The 18,084-nt window shown below is 57.8% G+C and overlaps 1 protein-coding gene and 1 long non-coding RNA gene across 6 annotated transcripts; both read right to left on the bottom strand.

Annotated features, from left to right (window-relative positions):
• Nucleotides 1-2,009: 2,009 nt before the first annotated feature.
• Nucleotides 2,010-9,559, bottom strand: LOC136787949 (uncharacterized). 4 transcript variants are annotated; one of them, XR_010827016.1, is made up of 5 exons: nt 8,834-9,559; nt 7,171-7,272; nt 4,205-4,312; nt 3,237-3,388; nt 2,010-2,219 (listed from the first exon to the last, which is right to left on the bottom strand). It is a non-coding gene; the product is annotated as an uncharacterized lncRNA (long non-coding RNA). The 4 variants fall into 4 exon arrangements; XR_010827015.1 differs by lacking the exon at nt 8,834-9,559 and adding an exon at nt 7,904-8,340; XR_010827017.1 differs by lacking the exon at nt 8,834-9,559 and adding an exon at nt 6,134-6,162 and having other exon boundaries at nt 2,011-2,219; nt 4,205-4,283; nt 7,171-7,569.
• Nucleotides 9,560-11,690: 2,131 nt separating this feature from the next.
• Nucleotides 11,691-16,859, bottom strand: LOC136787933 (uncharacterized). 2 transcript variants are annotated; one of them, XM_066985357.1, is made up of 6 exons: nt 16,493-16,859; nt 15,393-15,512; nt 13,663-13,959; nt 12,957-13,298; nt 12,244-12,348; nt 11,691-12,171 (listed from the first exon to the last, which is right to left on the bottom strand). In XM_066985357.1, the coding sequence occupies exons 1-6, from the start codon at nt 16,842-16,844 to the stop codon at nt 12,071-12,073; spliced, it is 1,317 nt and encodes a 438-aa protein (XP_066841458.1). In that variant the 5' UTR covers nt 16,845-16,859; the 3' UTR covers nt 11,691-12,070. The 2 variants fall into 2 exon arrangements, with proteins under 2 accessions (XP_066841458.1, XP_066841459.1); XM_066985358.1 differs by lacking the exon at nt 15,393-15,512.
• Nucleotides 16,860-18,084: the final 1,225 nt, after the last annotated feature.

Consider the following 18,084-nt stretch of genomic DNA (forward strand, 5'->3'; position numbering starts at 1 on the left):
GGGGGGGGGTCCCAAACAGCGGGATTTAGGGGATTTCCCCCAAAATTTGGGGTCCGGGGGGGCGCTTGGGTAAGAAATGTATTTTTTTTAGGGGATTTTCCTCTAAATTTTAAGGGGGGAGGGGGGCAAAACTGCGGGTTTTGGGGGATTTCTCCCCAAAATAAGGGTTGGTTTTTTTGGGGGGGGGGGGGGGGTAACTGGGGGTCACAAATGGGTTTGGGGGAGTTTTCCCCAAATTTGGGGTTTTGAGGGGTCCCAGCAGCAGCTTCGGGGGGATTTCACCCCAAAATGGGGGGGGGGGGGCACAAATAGCAGCTTTGGGGGATTCCCCCCAATTTGGGGGTCTCGGGGGGGGGGGTCCACAAAAGTAACGTCACGGGGAGGGATTTGGGGGGATTTTCACCCAAAATTTGGGGTCTGGGGGGGGGGGGATCCTACAGGCACACCACAAGCAGCGGTTTTGGGGGAAATTCCCCAAATTTGGGGGTTTTGCTGGGGGGGGGGGGTCCGAAAAAGGGGTCACAAGCGGCGGGTTTTGGGGGAATTTCCCCCGATTTTGGGACTTCTGGGGGGATTTCCCCAAATTGGGGGGGTTTCGGTGTGTGGGGGGGGTCTCAAACGTGGGTAACAAAGTGCAGGTTTTGGGCGATTTCCCCCCAAAAGTTTGTATTTTTTAAGGGGGTGTCCCCGTGCCCCCCCCCCCTTTGCGCCACAAGCAGCAGCTTTTTGGGGGCATTTCCCCCAAATTTGGGGCTTTTGGGGGTCCCTGATTGGGGGGGGAGAGGTTTTGGGGGAATTCCCTGAAATTTTAGTGGGTTTTTTCGGGGGGGGGGGGGGGGGGGGTGTCCCAAAACGGGTCACAAGCAGCAGCTTTTGGGGCCGTTTCCCCGGATTTTGGGGCCGTTTCCCCGGGTTTTGGGGCTTTTTTTTGGGGGGGGGGGGGGGGGGGATTTTTGTCAACATACTGTTTGGTGCCGGGACCCTCCCCAGTTTCCCCACTGAGTGGGCAATCCAGGCTCACAATCTGTCTGATGCTTCCCAGACAATGCCTGGCCTTCAGTTGCCAGCCTGTTTTTGGGATGGCAATGTTTTCTCCCCTTGTCTGCCTTGACTTAACACAGCGATTTCCACCTGATCGCTCTAAGGAGGCTGGGTGTCTGCATTTTAGGAGGTCACCTGCTGAGCTTTCTTATCACTGTAAGCACATCTCAATACCCCATTCCTTCCTTCTGTACCATGTAACACTGCAAAAACAACATTTCTGTTCCCACGGGGGGGTCTTAGTGGCTATGGGGGGGCCTTAATTAGGGTTAGGGTCTGGAGAGAGAGAACACCCCCCCACACACCTTCCCCTCCCCCAATAAATTAAGGACCCCCACGGGCATATTAAGGGACCCCCCCCAAGCCATTAAGGACCCTCCCTGAGACCCCCCCAAGCATATTAAGGACCCCCCCCGGGCATTAAGCCCCCCCCCCCCCCCCGGGATATTAAGGACACCCCGGGCCATTAAGGCCCCCCCGGGATATTAAGGAACCCCTGGGATATTAAGGCCCCCCCATGGATTTTAAGCCCCCCCCCAGGCCTTTAAGGACCCCCCCGGGCCTTTAAGCCCCCCCCCATGGATTTTAAGCCCCCCCGGGGATATTAAGGACACCCCCCCCCGGGCCATTAAGCCCCCTCCCGGGCCATTAAGTCCCGTTGCGTGTGGGGCTGTGTAAAGGCTCCCAAAGGGAGGTCAGGTCTACCCAAAGGCTGCTGCTGGGAGGCTTAATTAGGGGTGTAATTAGGGTTAGGCTTAATATCCTGGGGGGGTGTTAATGGAGAAAAGGTCTCCTGCCTCTCGACACCCCCTTACGAGGAAGTTGTAGACTGTGATGAGGTCCCCCTCAGCCTCCTCTTCTCCAGGCTGAACAGGCCCAGTGACCTCAGCCGTCACTGACATAACATAACACAACATAAATATTTCACAATATTTATTTAAGCTGCAGCCTGGGGGTCAGTAATTGCCCCAGGCTGCACCCCGGGGGGCCTGCCCCAGCCCTTGGAGGAGGGTGGCAGGCTGGCCGCTGGTGGCAGGCGGGCCGCTCTTCCAGGCACTGATGGTGGCCGCTGGCGTCGGGCCTGGCTCTCAGGCGTACCACGGTGGTCAGGCTGCCTGTAGGGGCTCACGGAGCGGCTGCGGGTGTCAGTCTGGGCTGCCTGGGCTGCGGCGAGGCGCCTGCGGAGACAGGAACTTGCTGAGGCCGTGCTGCGGCTGCGGTGCCAGGCGGGTGCGAGGCAGCAGGGTGCAGGCACCCGGCTGTGCGTGAGCTGTGGGCACACAGTGCTCTGTGCAGAAAACAGGGTGCCCTGTGCCCTCGGCTGGGACTCTGCTCCCCTCCACATCCTGCCCCAGCTTGTCTCCTCCCCAGCGCCTCGCCAGCCATCCTGACCTGCCTGCTCTGCACGTGCTGTCCCAGCAAGAAGACCTGGCCCCCGCAGAGACAGGGGTCCACAGCCGGGCTCAGCACGACCGGGTCCCAACAGCCACCGGCTGCCCTTTTTCAGAGCGCCTTGCAAGGACCAGTACTCAGCTCCCTGCCCGGCCCTGGCCCTGGCCCAACAAGGTGACGGCCTCGGCTCCCTGTTCGGGGAGGTGCTGCCCATCCGCTCTTTGGGATGTGTAATTAAACACACAAGCTCTGTGTGTGCTGAGGACACGCACGCTGGCAGCGCTCAGGTGCGGCTGTGACACACCGACTGCCCCTCTCCAAGGCAATGCCCGCAGCTGGCAGGGCTCATCCCCATGCTCCCAGTAGCTGGCACACCTTGGCTGAGGCGGACACCTGCAATTCAGGGCATCCCAGAACAGGGTGCCTTGTGCTGGGGGGAACTGGCACTGCTGCGCTTCTCTCTCTGATGGCACCCTCTCTCAGCTCCTGCATTTCTCTTCCTGACCTCGCTTTGCCTACGGCTGTCCCTGGCTCTGCTCTTGCTGCGGAAGGGCCAAGCTTCGCTAAGACCAGCAACAGAAAAATGGGCTCCAGAACAGAATGCCCAGGAATTAGAGGCCACCTAAAGCACTGGACAGCAGAAATTTCAGAAGAGTCTGGTCAAAAACTAACTGCTCACTTCACAATACGCTAACGACAACTGCTTCCTGGCTGGCAGCAGCCACATAATAACGTTGACAAAGATACGGTAACGAATTTGGGAGGGGGAGAGGAGGAGAGGGAGCGGGGGAACAACAACTCACTGATTTTTATGCCTCCAACGCCGGATAAGCACGCACGCAGCACACAAGTATCAAAAACAGGAGGGGAGCCGAGAATGCCACAGTGCCTGCTATCCAGGAACTTAGGAAATATTGGCGCTTCGCAGTGTTTGCATTGTTCTCCCCATCCACGCCTGCAAGAACAATTGTGGACATTGCTGTGTCCTGCGCACTACTGGTAATCTCACCGGAGGTCTGGCATTGCCAGGAAGTGTTCTGTTTCATTTGGTTAGCATCTTTGAGCAAGTGAAAATCCTCAGGCCGCAATGCTTCCTGAGGTTCAGCAGAAGCTGGGGAATCTGCCAAAGGCACTGCAACTCAAGGCACTCTGGAGCCTCCCTTTTGCCTCTCAGCTTTGTTTTCCCTCCATCCTTTGTTTCCCCTGCCATAATGCTGAGGGCCCAGTGTCTCAGGTTTGCTTCCCCAGCTCTTTGGAGTTCTAAAAGTTCTTAGGCGCTTGCCCACCTTCGCTGCTCGAGGCACACTCGGAGCCTTAGGGACAAAACTGAACAAAATTCGGGAGCCCAGGAGTGCCAGTGAGGCAGTGCCCTGTTTGCACTGGGTCAGGGCATCACTCTGGGCCTCAGCTCACAGGAGGGGTCCCGTTTCCCATCGTCTGCTCAATGGGCTTCTGACGGCCTCGTTCCCCCAAGAGCAAGGTTCCAAAATCCCTGGGAACTGGGTGCGCTGGGAGGTGACCCCTCTCTAGCCACAGCCACAGAGCTTTGTGAGCGTCTCTCCGCTGCACTGCTCTCACATGCTGTCACAGCCCGGGGAAGACAGCCATCCTCAGGGAGCCACTCCTGCCTTCCTCTGCAACACTTGCTGCCTACTGACACTCTTGGGTTTGGCTGCTGACATGAGCTGCAAGAGCGGGTACCAGGGCAAGAACCTGCACACGCATGCTGGTTCTGGTTGGTGACAGCGGATGACCAAGAAACAGCCTTTACCTGGTGTGGCAGTTGCCTGTGTTGCCCCTGTTCGTTTGTCAGAGAGTGGCAGCGTGCGACCGCTTCCTCGCCAAAGCACCTCCTTCGGCACAGTCTCTCTAACCAGCCCTTTAGAAAGAAAGCAGGACAGTGTGACCCTAAGGAACCGCTCCTCCTTTCGAGGACGGTATCTTTGAAAGGTAGTGCTTCTCAAAAGACATCCCTAAAGTTTAGAAGCTACGGCCTGGGCTTCTGGGGGAGGTACTCACTACTCCAAACAACATGTCATTCACAAAGAAAAATCTAAGTGTTCGACTCCTGGCAGTCTACCAGCACAGACAGCAAAATCTGGCCTGCTGCGAGACCAGGAGATTGCAGGAGATCTTCTTGTTCACATCGCACATAGTGCATTTTTGGCACACTGCAAGATGTTGCTCAATTCGTGCCTTCAAAGAGGACAGAAAAAAGCTGCATCCAGTTCAGAGGCAGGAACAGCCCTTCTGAGAAGCATGTCCATCCCATCATGCTGACTCCATCCCATGGGAAGGGCAAGAGTCACACACATCAGGCTGAGCCGCAAGCTCTTGAACCATGTTGTGGGCACAGTCGTGGGCATCAGGGAAGAGCCCACAGTCCCCAAACAAGAGGAGAAGCACAGCCAAGTCATTTTGAAACCCAACTAGAATTGGACAGCTAAATCAGCTGAAACTGAGGTAAGCGCCAAGGGTGCTTTTCCCCTGCAGTGACATGTGTCTCCCGGCAAATGAGACAGCAAGGACTGCTTGGGCTGTGCCTCCTGCCTTGAACTCGCCCAGCTGCAAGCAGCGCTGTGCGGGAGCTGAACACAAGTTCAGCAGAAGCCCTTTGCTGCTGGCTGGATACCAATGTTTGCACGGAACAGCTCGGACCACTTATGGTAGTGCTGGGCTAGCAGCTGCCCCTGGGACACGGCGTGACCCACAAGCGGCAGCAGAGGCTCTCGGCCTTCTCTGGCGCTCACCAGTGCCTGCCAGGTGTGAAATTGAGTGTCTCCGCTCTGATCCATCCCTTCCTGCTGTGCAGGTTACGGTGTGTCCACACATGGATTTAGAACCTCAGCTTCCCAAGTCTTATGGCGGACAGAGTGAAATATACCCACCAGGTGCTGCCTCGTCTAACTCCTTTATGAGATCCTCTATGATGTCAGGGGATGTTGGGGAAGATTTTCTTATTTCAGCATTGTCCTTCGCTGTTAGAGGACCTGAACAGAAAGTAGGAAGTTAACTTTGGCACCAGTGCAATTTGGAGAACCAGGGCTTCGTTTGTGAAGTCAGTGAAATGACTTCCCACCCCTGGGATACCAGCTGGGCTCCAGCGCAGGAAGCAGCCGAGGGTCTGGCAAAGCCCTCCCTGGGGACACTTCTGCAACCAAAGCCCCGTGAGAAGTTTCTGTCACATCGACACCTACATCAGTAGCTCTATGGCAGTGCCCCGTTTGCACTGGGTCAGGGCATCACTCTGGGCCTCAGCTCACAGGAGGGGTCCCGTTTCCCATCGTCTGCTCAATGGGCTTCTGACGGCCTCGTTCCCCCAAGAGCAAGGTTCCAAAATCCCTGGGAACTGGGTGCGCTGGGAGGTGACCCCTCTCTAGCCACAGCCACAGAGCTTTGTGAGCGTCTCTCCGCTGCACTGCTCTCACATGCTGTCACAGCCCGGGGAAGACAGCCATCCTCAGGGAGCCACTCCTGCCTTCCTCTGCAACACTTGCTGCCTACTGACACTCTTGGGTTTGGCTGCTGACATGAGCTGCAAGAGCGGGTACCAGGGCAAGAACCTGCACACGCATGCTGGTTCTGGTTGGTGACAGCGGATGACCAAGAAACAGCCTTTACCTGGTGGGGCAGTTGACTTCACTGGCTCTGTTCTTTTGCCAGGGAGCGGCAGCGTGCGACCGCTTCCTCGCCAAAGCACCTTCTTCGGCACAGTCTCTCTAACCAGCCCTTTAGAAAGAAAGCAGGACAGTGTGACCCTAAGGAACCGCTCCTCCTTTCGAGGACGGTATCTTTGAAAGGTAGTGCTTCTCAAAAGACATCCCTAAAGTTTAGAAGCTACGGCCTGGGCTTCTGGGGGAGGTACTCACTACTCCAAACAACATGTCATTCACAAAGAAAAATCTAAGTGTTCGACTCCTGGCAGTCTACCAGCACAGACAGCAAAATCTGGCCTGCTGCGAGACCAGGAGATTGCAGGAGATCTTCTTGTTCACATCGCACATAGTGCATTTTTGGCACACTGCAAGATGTTGCTCAATTCGTGCCTTCAAAGAGGACAGAAAAAAGCTGCATCCAGTTCAGAGGCAGGAACAGCCCTTCTGAGAAGCATGTCCATCCCATCATGCTGACTCCATCCCATGGGAAGGGCAAGAGTCACACACATCAGGCTGAGCCGCAAGCTCTTGAACCATGTTGTGGGCACAGTTGTGGGCATCAGGGAAGAGCCCACAGTCCCCAAACAAGAGGAGAAGCACAGCCAAGTCATTTGAAACCCAACTAGAATTGGACAGCTAAATCAGCTGAAACTGAGGTAAGCGCCAAGGGTGCTTTTCCCCTGCAGTGACATGTGTCTCCCGGCAAATGAGACAGCAAGGACTGCTTGGGCTGTGCCTCCTGCCTTGAACTCGCCCAGCTGCAAGCAGCGCTGTGCAGGAGCTGAACACAAGTTCAGCAGAAGCCCTTTGCTGCTGGCTGGATACCAATGTTTGCACGGAACAGCTCGGACCACTTACGGTAGTGCTGGGCTAGCAGCTGCCCCTGGGACACGGCGTGACCCACAAGCGGCAGCAGAGGCTCTCGGCCTTCTCTGAGGCTCACCAGTGCCTGCCAGGTGTGAAATTGAGTGTCTCCGCTCTGATCCATCCCTTCCTGCTGTGCAGGTTACGGTGTGTCCACACATGGATTTAGAACCTCAGCTTCCCAAGTCTTATGGCGGACAGAGTGAAATATACCCACCAGGTGCTGCCTTCTCGAAGTACTTTCTGATTTTCCCTGTGATGTGAGAGGACCTCAGGGAAGGTTTTACTCTTTCAGCTTTATCCTTTGCTCTTAGAGGACCTGAAGAGAAAGTAGGAAGTTAACTTTGGCACCAGTGCAATTTGGAGGACCAGGGCTTCGTTTGTGAAGTCAGTGAAATGACTTCCCACCCCTGGGATACCAGCTGGGCTCCAGCGCAGGAAGCAGCCGAGGGTCTGGCAAAGCCCTCCCTGGGGACACTTCTGCAACCAAAGCCCCGTGAGAAGTTTCTGTCACATCGACACCTACATCAGTAGCTCTATGGCAGTGCCCTGTTTGCACTGGGTCAGGGCATCACTCTGGGCCTCAGCTCACAGGAGGGGTCCCGTTTCCCATCGTCTGCTCAATGGGCTTCTGACGGCCTCGTTCCCCCAAGAGCAAGGTTCCAAAATCCCTGGGAACTGGGTGCGCTGGGAGGTGACCCCTCTCTAACCACAGCCACAGAGCTTTGTGAGCGTCTCTCCGCTGCACTGCTCTCACATGCTGTCACAGCCCGGGGAAGACAGCCATCCTCAGGGAGCCACTCCTGCCTTCCTCTGCAACACTTGCTGCCTACTGACACTCTTGGGTTTGGCTGCTGACATGAGCTGCAAGAGCGGGTACCAGGGCAAGAACCTGCACACGCATGCTGGTTCTGGTTGGTGACAGCGGATGACCAAGAAACAGCCTTTACCTGGTGGGGCAGTTGCCTGTGTTGCCCCTGTAATTTTGCCAGGGAGTGGCAGCTTGCGACCGCTTCCTCGCCAAAGCACCTCCTTCGGCACAGTCTCTCTAACCAGCTCTTTAGAAAGAAAGCAGGACAGTGTGACTACAAGGAACTGCTCCTCCTTGAACCATATTCTGGGCACAGCTGCAAGCACACACCAGTTGCTGCTGGCTGGATCCCAATGTTTGCACGGAACAGCTCGGACCACTTATGGTAGTGCTGGGCTAGCAGCTGCCCCTGGGACACGGCGTGACCCACAAGCGGCAGCAGAGGCTCTCGGCCTTCTCTGGCGCTCACCAGTGCCTGCCAGGTGTGAAATTGAGTGTCTCCGCTCTGATCCATCCCTTCCTGCTGTGCAGGTTACGGTGTGTCCACACATGGATTTAGAACCTCAGCTTCCCAAGTCTTATGGCGGACAGAGTGAAATATACCCACCAGGTGCTGCCTCCTCTAACTCCTTTATGATGTCCTCTACGATGTCAGGGGATGTTGGGGAAGATTTTCTTATTTCAGCATTGTCCTTCGCTGTTAGAGGACCTGAACAGAAAGTAGGAAGTTAACTTTGGCACCAGTGCAATTTGGAGGACCAGGGCTTCGTTTGTGAAGTCAGTGAAATGACTTCCCACCCCTGGGATACCAGCTGGGCTCCAGCGCAGGAAGCAGCCGAGGGTCTGGCAAAGCCCTCCCTGGGGACACTTCTGCAACCAAAGCCCCCGTGAGAAGTTTCTGTCCCAGCGCCATCTACATCAATAGCTCAGTAGGAGAGCATACCAGGGCTCGTGCCTTGACAGGGCACACACACGTGCCGGTCTATACCCTCCCACCTGCAGAGATGCCTGGCTGACGTTTGGGCTTTGAGCTGGCAGCTCTCAAAGGAAGTCAAAAGCCACAACTTACCCAGGCCATCTCCCAGAGCTTCAGTCCTGGAACCCATCTGGGAGCCTGCATCACCTTCGCCTTCGGTCCCATCTGTAAACACAAGTGGAGTCCCTCCTGTGAACTACGCCAACATACTCCTTCTGACCAGAGTGACAGAGAATGCGGTTCAAAGAGGGGACTGCTCCACGGCACTCGTCTCTCCCTGCCACTCCAGAGCATCTTGCAAACAGTTGCTGGGTGCCTGCAGTGGCACCGTGCTGGTACAAACTAAGCGTGCGTGGAGCTGCCCGGAGAAGGGCCCTCCCCGTGCCCACCCCAGGTCTCAACTCAAGCGCAAGGTGCCTGCTGGCTCTGCAGCACCTAGATGCTCCTGCCTTCCGCTGACTTACCTGGCAGATTAACCTGAGGCTCGTGGTCCACATCAGGCTGAGGTGTCGAGTAGCCAGAGCCTACGAGAACTGCTGCAATCAAGCACAGAAGAGAAACATTCCCCGTGCATGGTGTGATCTACCTCTTCCTTAGTGACCTGCAGCGACTGGAGGGGGCTCAGGCAAGGATGTGGGACCCAGACACGAGCCAGGATTTCCAAAGCCGCAAAGGGGCCTGCTGAGCTGGAGGCTCCCTCTTGGCCTCTTCCCAAATCCTCTCTCCAGGCTGTGCGCAACACCCCGCAGGGACCACGCCGCCAAAGATGTGGCCCCTCAGGTGTTTCTTCCGGGAAGATCTCTGCTGGACACAAAGGAAGACCCCACTGCAGGGGAGCGTGCAGACCCCGGGAAAAATGATCATCCATGTTTGTCATGGAGAAGCCCCTGGCCAGTGAGCAGCTGAACCCTTGCTGAGCTAGCTCAACAAACCCTTAACAAACAGCAAGGAAATGAACACGGACAACTTACCACCTGTGGGACCCATACTGGCAGGCTCAGGAGCAGGATTCCATGGAGGCACTTGACCAGTACTGCCTGTGGGCACAAGTGGATCAGACACAGGTAAGGGGAGCTTCCATTGCCTCTTGGGGCCTGCCTCTTCCTCAGTGACCGGAGGCACTGGCTGGGGCTCAGGTAATGACATGGCCCAAACAGGAAGAAAAGCCTGGGTTCTTCCCTCTCTGTGGAGAGGGGCAGGGGTGGCATCTCTCCAAGTGAAGAAATATTCAGGCTCATTTGTGCAAGCCCCCTCAAGGCACAAACGCACTTGGAAGACCCTGAATAAACTATTACAGCCCATTAGCCATCTTCCTTCAAGGAAGCACACTCGCAACGTACCTCGGGGATCCTCCTGAGGCTCCAAACCATGATCCAGCTGAGAAGCTGGATATCGAGAGCCAACATCGTCATCATCTAAAATCAAGCAGAGATGAGAGACGTTGCCATGGCATGCTGTGCTCTCCCTCTTCCCCAGCACCCTGCAGTGACTGAGGGGGCTGAGGCAATGTCACGGGACAAAGATGCAGGTGGAAATTTCCAAGAGGGGCCAGCGGCCTCAGCCCCACAGGGGCTCAGACCCGGGCTTCTCGGCCCCAGCGCCGCTCCGGCCCCCCCGGCAGGAAACAACCCCGCAGCAGCCACGGCCCCACCGTGCCACCCTGCGGGGCTTCTGCCTCCTGCCTGCCCCCTGCCCGCGGTGCCCGCCCGGCCCTGCTGCCATCCCGTCCCCGTCCCCTCCATCCATACGCGTGCCGCGCAGCACCATGCCGCCCAGGGTTTGGTGTTGGCCCCGGCCCTGCCCACCCACCTGCTCCCGGTGGTCGCCATGGCGCAGCCTGGGCACCCCGGGCACACAGGGCCACCAGCAGGAGGAAGAGGACGCAGGCAGGGGGCCGTGGCTCCCCACACTCGCACCATGCTTCCACCACCGCCGCTGCAGCTGCAGCTACTGCTGCTGTCAGGACCGGTGCGGAGCAGTGCCTGTGGGCTGGCCCAGCGTCACAATGGGGTGTCGGGATGTCACGGCCCAGCACTGCATCACCGAGAGGTATTGTGACCTCGCAGCCCTCCCGGTGTCACGGAGCAGCGTTGGGACCTCATGGCCCGGCAGCACGCTCCCTCCCCTCTATCGATTCTTTCTCATCCACTGCTGGCTGCCGGGGGCTGAGGGCATGGCAGAAAGAGGCTGGAGGGGAAGGAAGGCTGCGAGGTGGAGATAAGGCCGCGGAGGACAGGAGAGAGCGGTTCCGCTGTCCTCATATCTCACAGCCTCATACTGCCCCAAAGTCGCTCTGTATCCCATCGGCAGGGTCGCCATCTCCTTCCTGCCCCCATATCCCTCCCCAGCAGCCTGCCGTATCCCCAAAGCCCCTGTCCTTAGTGCCATCCATAGCCAGATTTCCCAGCGCGCCCCCATCAGCTCAGGTTCCCGTATTGATCACGCAGCTTCCCCACATCCCTGCATTCCCCTCATATCCAGTGCTGGTGGCATGCCATATCCATAGCCCCGCACATGCCCCAAATATCCACCACTCACTCCTTAACGTCCCACCCCAATATCCCCCCAGTTCCCTGTACGCCACCCCCAGGGGCTCAAATGCCACCTCCACATTTTCACACGTTCCCAGTCTCTGCATTTCCAGCATCCTCCTATTGCAGCCCCACAGCTCCCCACGTATATGGGCTATGGGACATTCCCCTCCAAAAGCCCAAACACCAGAGCCCCCAGCCACCCACCCCACCTGCAGCGGCTCTCCCACCCCTCCCTGGATGCCCTAACATCCCTAACACACCGGGACAACCAGGCGAGGTGACAGCGGTGGCCATCCAGTTAATGACACGCACAAGGGCTTGTTCTGATTTGGGGCCTCTCCTTCCACCTTTTTTCTTCTCCTTCACCTCTCCAACCTGCTCTTCCCACCGTCGTGCCCTCCTCGATGCTCCTGGCATCCCTTTTCTTCCCCATCCCTCTCTCACTCTGTCTCAGCCTCTGTCCATGCTTTCATTTTTCACTCACACTGTTTGTCTCTCCATTTCATTTCTCACCCTTTCTCACTCCTTTCTTTTTCCTCACAATTTCCATTTTTATTTCTGGTCTTTCTTCATTTTCTCTTTCACAATCACCCTTCCCGACAACGTCCATGTCTCCTCCCTCCCCTCTACCACGTGAAACGACCCCTTTCTACTTCTTTCATCCTCCCAGGAACCGTTTCTTGCTTTGTTTTCCCACAGGTGAGCACCCGTTTGGCTGCACACCAGTCTTTTGGGATGCGTCTTCAGCAGGAAGCGGTCTTTAGGGGGTGGAATCGCCCACAGCATCTTCCTCTCATTAGTGTTCCTCATACTTATTCTCCTCCTGAAGGGTGTGTGGGGATCTGGCGTGCAGCTGGGAGATCCCGGCAGGGCTGGCTCCAGACAGGAACGAGGCGTCTGCGGGAAGGAGCGAGGTGGGTGGTGGGGAGCCCAAAGGTGGGGCGATTCCCCCCTCAGCTCAGGGTGTACCTTTGGTTCTCCCCCGGGCCCAGAAGAAGAGGAGGATGAGGCTGTTGATGGTGAGGAAGCAGCCGCCCACAACCAGGAGCCGTAGAAGAAGGAAGCAGCTCTTCCCTGCAAGAGGGTGGGACAGGTTAGGAGATGTAGACACAGTTCATGCGTGCTGACGGAGGGAAGGCTGTGAGCATCGTTCCGCCACCATCTCTCTTTCCCTTTCCCCACCCCTCCGTCTCCAGGCATTCTGCTCAGGTCCTGAGTGCTGAACACCCAAAGACTTTCCCCGCTTGCTTGGCTCTGCAGGAGGCACTGAGAAATTTGGGAACAATGGCTCGGGAGGCCAAGGAGAGGCTGCTGAGCCATAAAGGTGGACAGAGGGATGCTCGATACTTGTTTGGGGTGGTTGGGGTGATGGAAGGGCTGAGAGGGAGGGAGAGGTGGGTGCAAGACTGGGTGGGCTGAGTCATGGACAGAAGGATGGTGATCGGATAGATAGAGCAGCTGCCCGGTGCAAAAATCAGCTAGTTTGGAGAGGAACGTACAGGGACTGGAATGGAATCGTTTCAGGAAAAAATGGAGAGAGGGAGGGACAGACGGATGGACAGATGGAGAGAGGGATGGTTTAATGGGCTGGTTACTGGATGGATGGATGGGTGGATGGATGGATGGGTTGGTGGTGGATGGACTGACAGATTGTTAGGTGGGTGGATGGATGGCCAGCTCACCTTTCTTTTGGGCATTTATACTGATAGACACGGCTTGGCTTGTGAAGGACGGGATCCACCTCTCAGGCTTTTTTTCCTCATACTTGCAGGTAAAGTTTCCACTCTGTTGGGGACCAGCACGTGGGAGCTGGAGGACCATGGAAGTCCTTAAATTGCCCCCGTGATCTGCTGCATTGTCCTCAGAGCCTTCTGTCGTAGGGAGGACCTCTTGGCCATCCCTGTAGAAGCGAAACCTCCGTACAGTGGCGTCTCCAGGGGCCTTACAGATGATGCTCAGGAGATCTCCTGCCATCACCTCTCCCAGCGGGGACTCCACCGTCAGCAGGGGCTGGGGAAGGTGGTCTGAGAAAAGGGGAGGAATAAATGGAGACGTAGCAATAAGGACAGCACAAACGGATCTCCAGTTGTTTGCCTTCCCACTGCATGCAGCAAAGCTTGGGATTGTAGGCTTCCTGCCACGACATGAGAAGAGCGCCAGTGGCAGCCACCTTCCAGACCATGCTGGTCCCAGAAGATAAATCCTCCACCCAGAAATCCTACTGATTTTGGCGATGGGCTGGGTTAAACCACAAAGCCCACCAATCCTGATTTCCAGGTGAGTTGTCACATTGCGGGGCGATAGCTGACACCCACGTTTGGGCATCTGAATAGTTCTCAGAGAGGAGGGAGAAAGCAGAGAGAAAGATAAAGAAATCACACAGCTCACCTCCAATCTTGATCACCAGTTTTTCGCTGGTTGGGGATATGAGCTGCTTCCGACCTTGCTTGAGGGAATAGCTGCAGAAATGCGGCCCCCTGTGTTGCATTCGGGAGAGGACGAACTCAAACGTGTAGTTATTCGTCGAGCTAAATCCTGAAACTGCCCAGCCAGCCTCGCCAAAAATTCGGTACGTCAGCTTCCCAGTGATGCTGGGGGGAGTGGTGCACACCAGCGTGACAGCGTCTCCAAAGAAATATTCCTTCTGTCCCTGCAGCACCCAGAGGGTCGGGGCAGGGACTGCGGCTGGGGGATAGAGAGGGAGACAGGCAGGGGGGACGGAGGTGAGGTGCAAGGAGCAGAGGCAGAAGGGACTAACTCCACGCAAATAAAAGAAACTGGCTTTCATTTCAAGGAATACAATAAAGCACAGAGGGGACCTCGTAAAGCAGAAATGTCTCTGGGCTAGGACTCATTTTATCTCCTGGGATTCAGCACAAGGTTGCGTCCCGCTGCGGGAAGTGATGAAAGAAAGGAGACTGCAAAAACCCTTTCCCACACCTGGGCAGCTTTGCCATGCCGGCAGAAATGTCCTTAATGTGCTTTCAAGCAATTTTATTTTTTTTTGCTGCAACTTGTAATTATGAAATAGGAAATGGGGAAGGGGGGTTGAAAAGGCTAAGGGTGAAGGGTAAAACCCGTCGCTGATGCTCCTCCACAGCAGCCACTGGGAAAAGACGTTTGGTCTCCACCTCCCTACCTGCCCCCAGCTGCAAACCCTACAAAAATACCATTGACCCACACCCAAAATAGGAGGAGCAGGTGTGGGAAGGAGAGGGCCGGGAAGGGGTTGGGTCTCAAGGGGTTTCCACTCACCACCAGTGTGTTGACACGAGGCAGGACCTCAACAAAGTGAGATAACGAAAAATCCCCAGCACCCAATTTCACCACTGGGTTGTTATGGGGAGGGGGAATGAGGCTGAGGGTCTCCCAGACAGTCACACCTGTGGGACCCCAAATCCAGCCGTGCCCCCAGCAGCTCAGCCCCCTGTTTAAGGAGACCCCAGAGGAGTTACCTTCCTCGGAGACCATCTGGCGATGTTAAGGCCCCCCCCCCCCCCCAGATTACTAAGACTCCCCCTCCCCAAGCCATTAAGGACCCTCCCTTTTAACCCCATTTTATCCCCCAATTTAACCCCCCCCACTTTACCCCCACCCCCCATTTTACCCCCGGTCCCCCCCCCCATTTTAACCCCAGCCCCCCCCGTTTAACCCCCCCGGTTTACCCCCAACCCCCCAAATTTTCCCCCAACCCCCCCAATTTACTCCCCCTTTACCCCCAACCCCCCCATTTTACCCCCAGCCCCCCATTTTACCCCCCCCACTTTATCCCCAACCCCCCCCCCCCCCACTTTACCCTCACCCCCCTTGTCCCACCCCCCCCAATTTGGGCTCCCCCATTTAACCCCCCCCCTCATTTTACGCCCAACCCCCCCACTTTACCCCACCCCCCCATTTTACCCCCGGTCCCCCCCCCCAATTTACCCCCACCCCCCCCCCACTTTTACCCCCCCCCCATTTTTTACCCCCCCCACCTGCGAAAACGCCGCCGCCGCCGCCTCCTCCACGCCCTCCGCCAGCGTCTGTGCCAGCTCCAGCCACACCTGGAGGGGGGGGGAGGAGAAAACCCACAAATATGACCCCCCCGTGTCCCCCCCCCTGGGGCGGGGGGTCCTCACCTCGATGGGGGCCGGGCGCCGGGCGCGGCGGCGCCGCTGCTCCTCCAGGCAGGCGCGGTGCTGGGTGCCCACGGCCTCGCGCGCCGCCCGGCCCCGCAGCCGCGACACCAGGCCGAGGATCTTTGCCGGGGGGGGGGGCACAGGAATTAGGGACCCCCCCCTCAAATACCCCATAGCCCCCCCCCCAAAAATATCCCGTAGTTCCAGCCCCCGGGAGCTGCCACCCACCCCGACCCCGTAGGACCCACTGATATGCCCCCCCCCCCCATTGCCACCCCAAAACCCCCCGTTGCCCCCCCCGTGTACCCCCAGCCCCCCCCCGTGCACCCCCCCCACCCCCATATACCCCCCCATTTCCCCCGGTGCACCCCCAGACCCCCCCCATCCCATTGTACCCCCCCATTGCCCCCACCATGTACATTGGGGTACGCAGGGACCCAGGACCCCCCCGGGGACCCCCCCAAGCCCCCTCCCCAAGGAATTGGGGACCCAGGACCCCTTCCAACCCCCCCCCAAGGACCCCCCGTGTTATTAAGGACCACCCCCCCCCCCCACGGGCATATTAAGGGACCCCCCCCCCCCAAGCCATTAAGGACCCTCTCCAGGAGTCCCCCCCCACACCCGAAGCCCCCCCCCAGATTACTAAGACTCCCCCCCCAAGCCATTAAGGACCCTCCCCCAGGGCCCCGCCAACACCCCCCCCGGGGATATTAAGGACCCCCCCCCGGGGATATTAAGGAACCCCCCAGCCATTAATGACCCCCCCTCGGCCATTAAGAGCCCCCCCCCAGGGATATTAAGGCCCCCCCCAGCCATATTAAGGACCCCCCCCCCCCCCAAGCCATTAAGGACCCTCCCCGGGACCCCTCCCAACACCCCCCCCCCCCCAATAAATTAAGGACCCCCTCCGGGCATATTACGGACCCCCCCCCCCCCAAAGCCATTAAGGACCCTCCCTGAGACCCCCCCAAGCATATTAAGGCCCCCCCCCCCGGGCCTTTAAGGACCCCCCGGGCCTTTAAGCCCCCCCCATGGACTTTAAGCCCCCCCGGGATATTAAGGACCCCCCCCCGGGCCATTAAGCCCCCCCCCGGGCCCACCTCGGCCTCGCTCCGCCGGGGGAGGCTCTCCCGCAGCGGCCGGGCCTGGAGCTCCGGGAGGCCGAGGGCGGCCTGGGCCCGCAGCGCCGCCAGCAGCGATCGCTTCTCCCGCAGCGACCAGGCCGCGGCCCGGGGCCTCCCCGCCGGGGCCTCGGCGAAGCGGGCCGGGACCAGGCGGGGCCGGGGGGGAGGCTTCATGGCGCGGGGAGATGGCGTCAGGGCGACGAAACGGGGTGGAAACGGGGGGAGCTGGGAGGGAACGGCCCGCCGGGGGGTGCTGGGAGATGTGGTTCGGGGGGGGAGGAGAAAGGGACAGCAGGTCTACCCAAAGGCTGCTGCTGGGAGGCTTCATTAGGGGCGTAATTAGGGTTAGGGTCGGGGTTGTTAGGAGAGAGAAGGCGCAGAGTCCTGTTGTGTGTGGGGCTGTGTAAAGGCTCCCAAAGCGAGATCAGGTCTACCCAAAGGCTGCTGCTGGGAGGCTTAATTAGGGGCGTAATTAGGGTTAGGGTCAGGGTTGTTTGGAGAGAGAAGGCGCAGAGTCCTGTTGTGTGTGGGGCTGTGTAAAGGCTCCCAAAGGGAGGTCAGGTCTACCCAAAGGCTTGGGTTGGGAGGCTTAATTAGGGGTGTAATTAGGGTTAGGCTTAATATCCTGGGGGGGGGGTTGGGGGGGTCCCAGGGAGGATCCTTAATGGCTTGGGGGGGGGGTCTTAGTGGCTATGGGGGGGGCCTTAATTAGGGTTAGGGTCTGGAGAGAGAGAAGGCGCAGAGTCCTGTTGTGTGGGGTTGCATAAAGGCTCCCCAGGGGAGTTCAGGTGTACCCAAAGGCTTCGGAATGGGGGCACTTTTTGATGGGAGAATCGGGGGACTGCTCCACGGCACTCGTCTCTCCCTTCCACTCAAGAGCGCCTTGCAGACGGCTGCTGGGCACCTGCAGTGGCACCGTGCTGGTACAAAAGTAAGCGTGTGTGGAGCATGCTGCGATCTACCTCTTCCTTAGTGACCTGCAGCGACTGGAGGGGGCTGAGGCAATGAAGCTCCGTGCTGTTCCCTCGGGCCCCCAGAGAGAAGAGATCAGCGCCTGCCCCTCCACTCCCCTCCTCAGGAAGCTGAGGGCCGCCGTGAGGCCTCCCCTCAGTCGCCTCTTTCTACCTCTAGTCTTAATAGCTGTTGTTCCACTCAGGATGGTAGTGCAGCAAAAAGAAGTATATTACACACTGTTTGCATGCTGTAAAGAAATAAATAAAAAACACCACAATCTGGTAAAAACTGAGCTGAGCCTGTCCTTTAAAAAGGGGAGAATATGCTACGGAAAGGAAGAGCTGTCTTTGTAATTGCTCAGCCACTCAATCTTGCTATCGTCACCAGTGAAAAGCCGTTCTCCCCGTGTGCTGTGCCCTCGTGAAACCCCCCTCCCCAGAGCAGAGCATCCAGCTGTGGGGCCCAGCACAAGGGAGACTTGGGCAATGAGCTGGGATTTTTCTCTTGTACCCCTTGAGGAGAGCTGAGCCGTGGGAGCGTTGGCATGGGGCGCCCTGGCCAAAATCGGCCATCCGTGCAGGGTCAGGACCTGAGGAGGGCTGGCTGTGGGGAGC

The sequence above is a fragment of the Anser cygnoides genome, chromosome 31 (assembly GCF_040182565.1).
Source record: "Anser cygnoides isolate HZ-2024a breed goose chromosome 31, Taihu_goose_T2T_genome, whole genome shotgun sequence".
NCBI lineage: Eukaryota > Metazoa > Chordata > Aves > Anseriformes > Anatidae > Anser > Anser cygnoides.

Bases quoted from the DNA above. Each gene is read 5' to 3' on its own strand.
- LOC136787933 (XM_066985357.1), bottom strand. From the start codon at position 16,844: ATGAAGCCTCCCAGCAGCAGCCTTTGGGTAGACCTGCTGTCCCTTTCT. The intron at 13,299-13,662 runs GTGAGCTGTGTG...CCCTTTTCTCAG, and splicing joins ACTGGTGATCAAGATTGGAG to ACCACCTTCCCCAGCCCCTG. The intron at 12,349-12,956 runs GTGAGCTGGCCA...ACCCTCTTGCAG, and splicing joins TATAAATGCCCAAAAGAAAG to GGAAGAGCTGCTTCCTTCTT.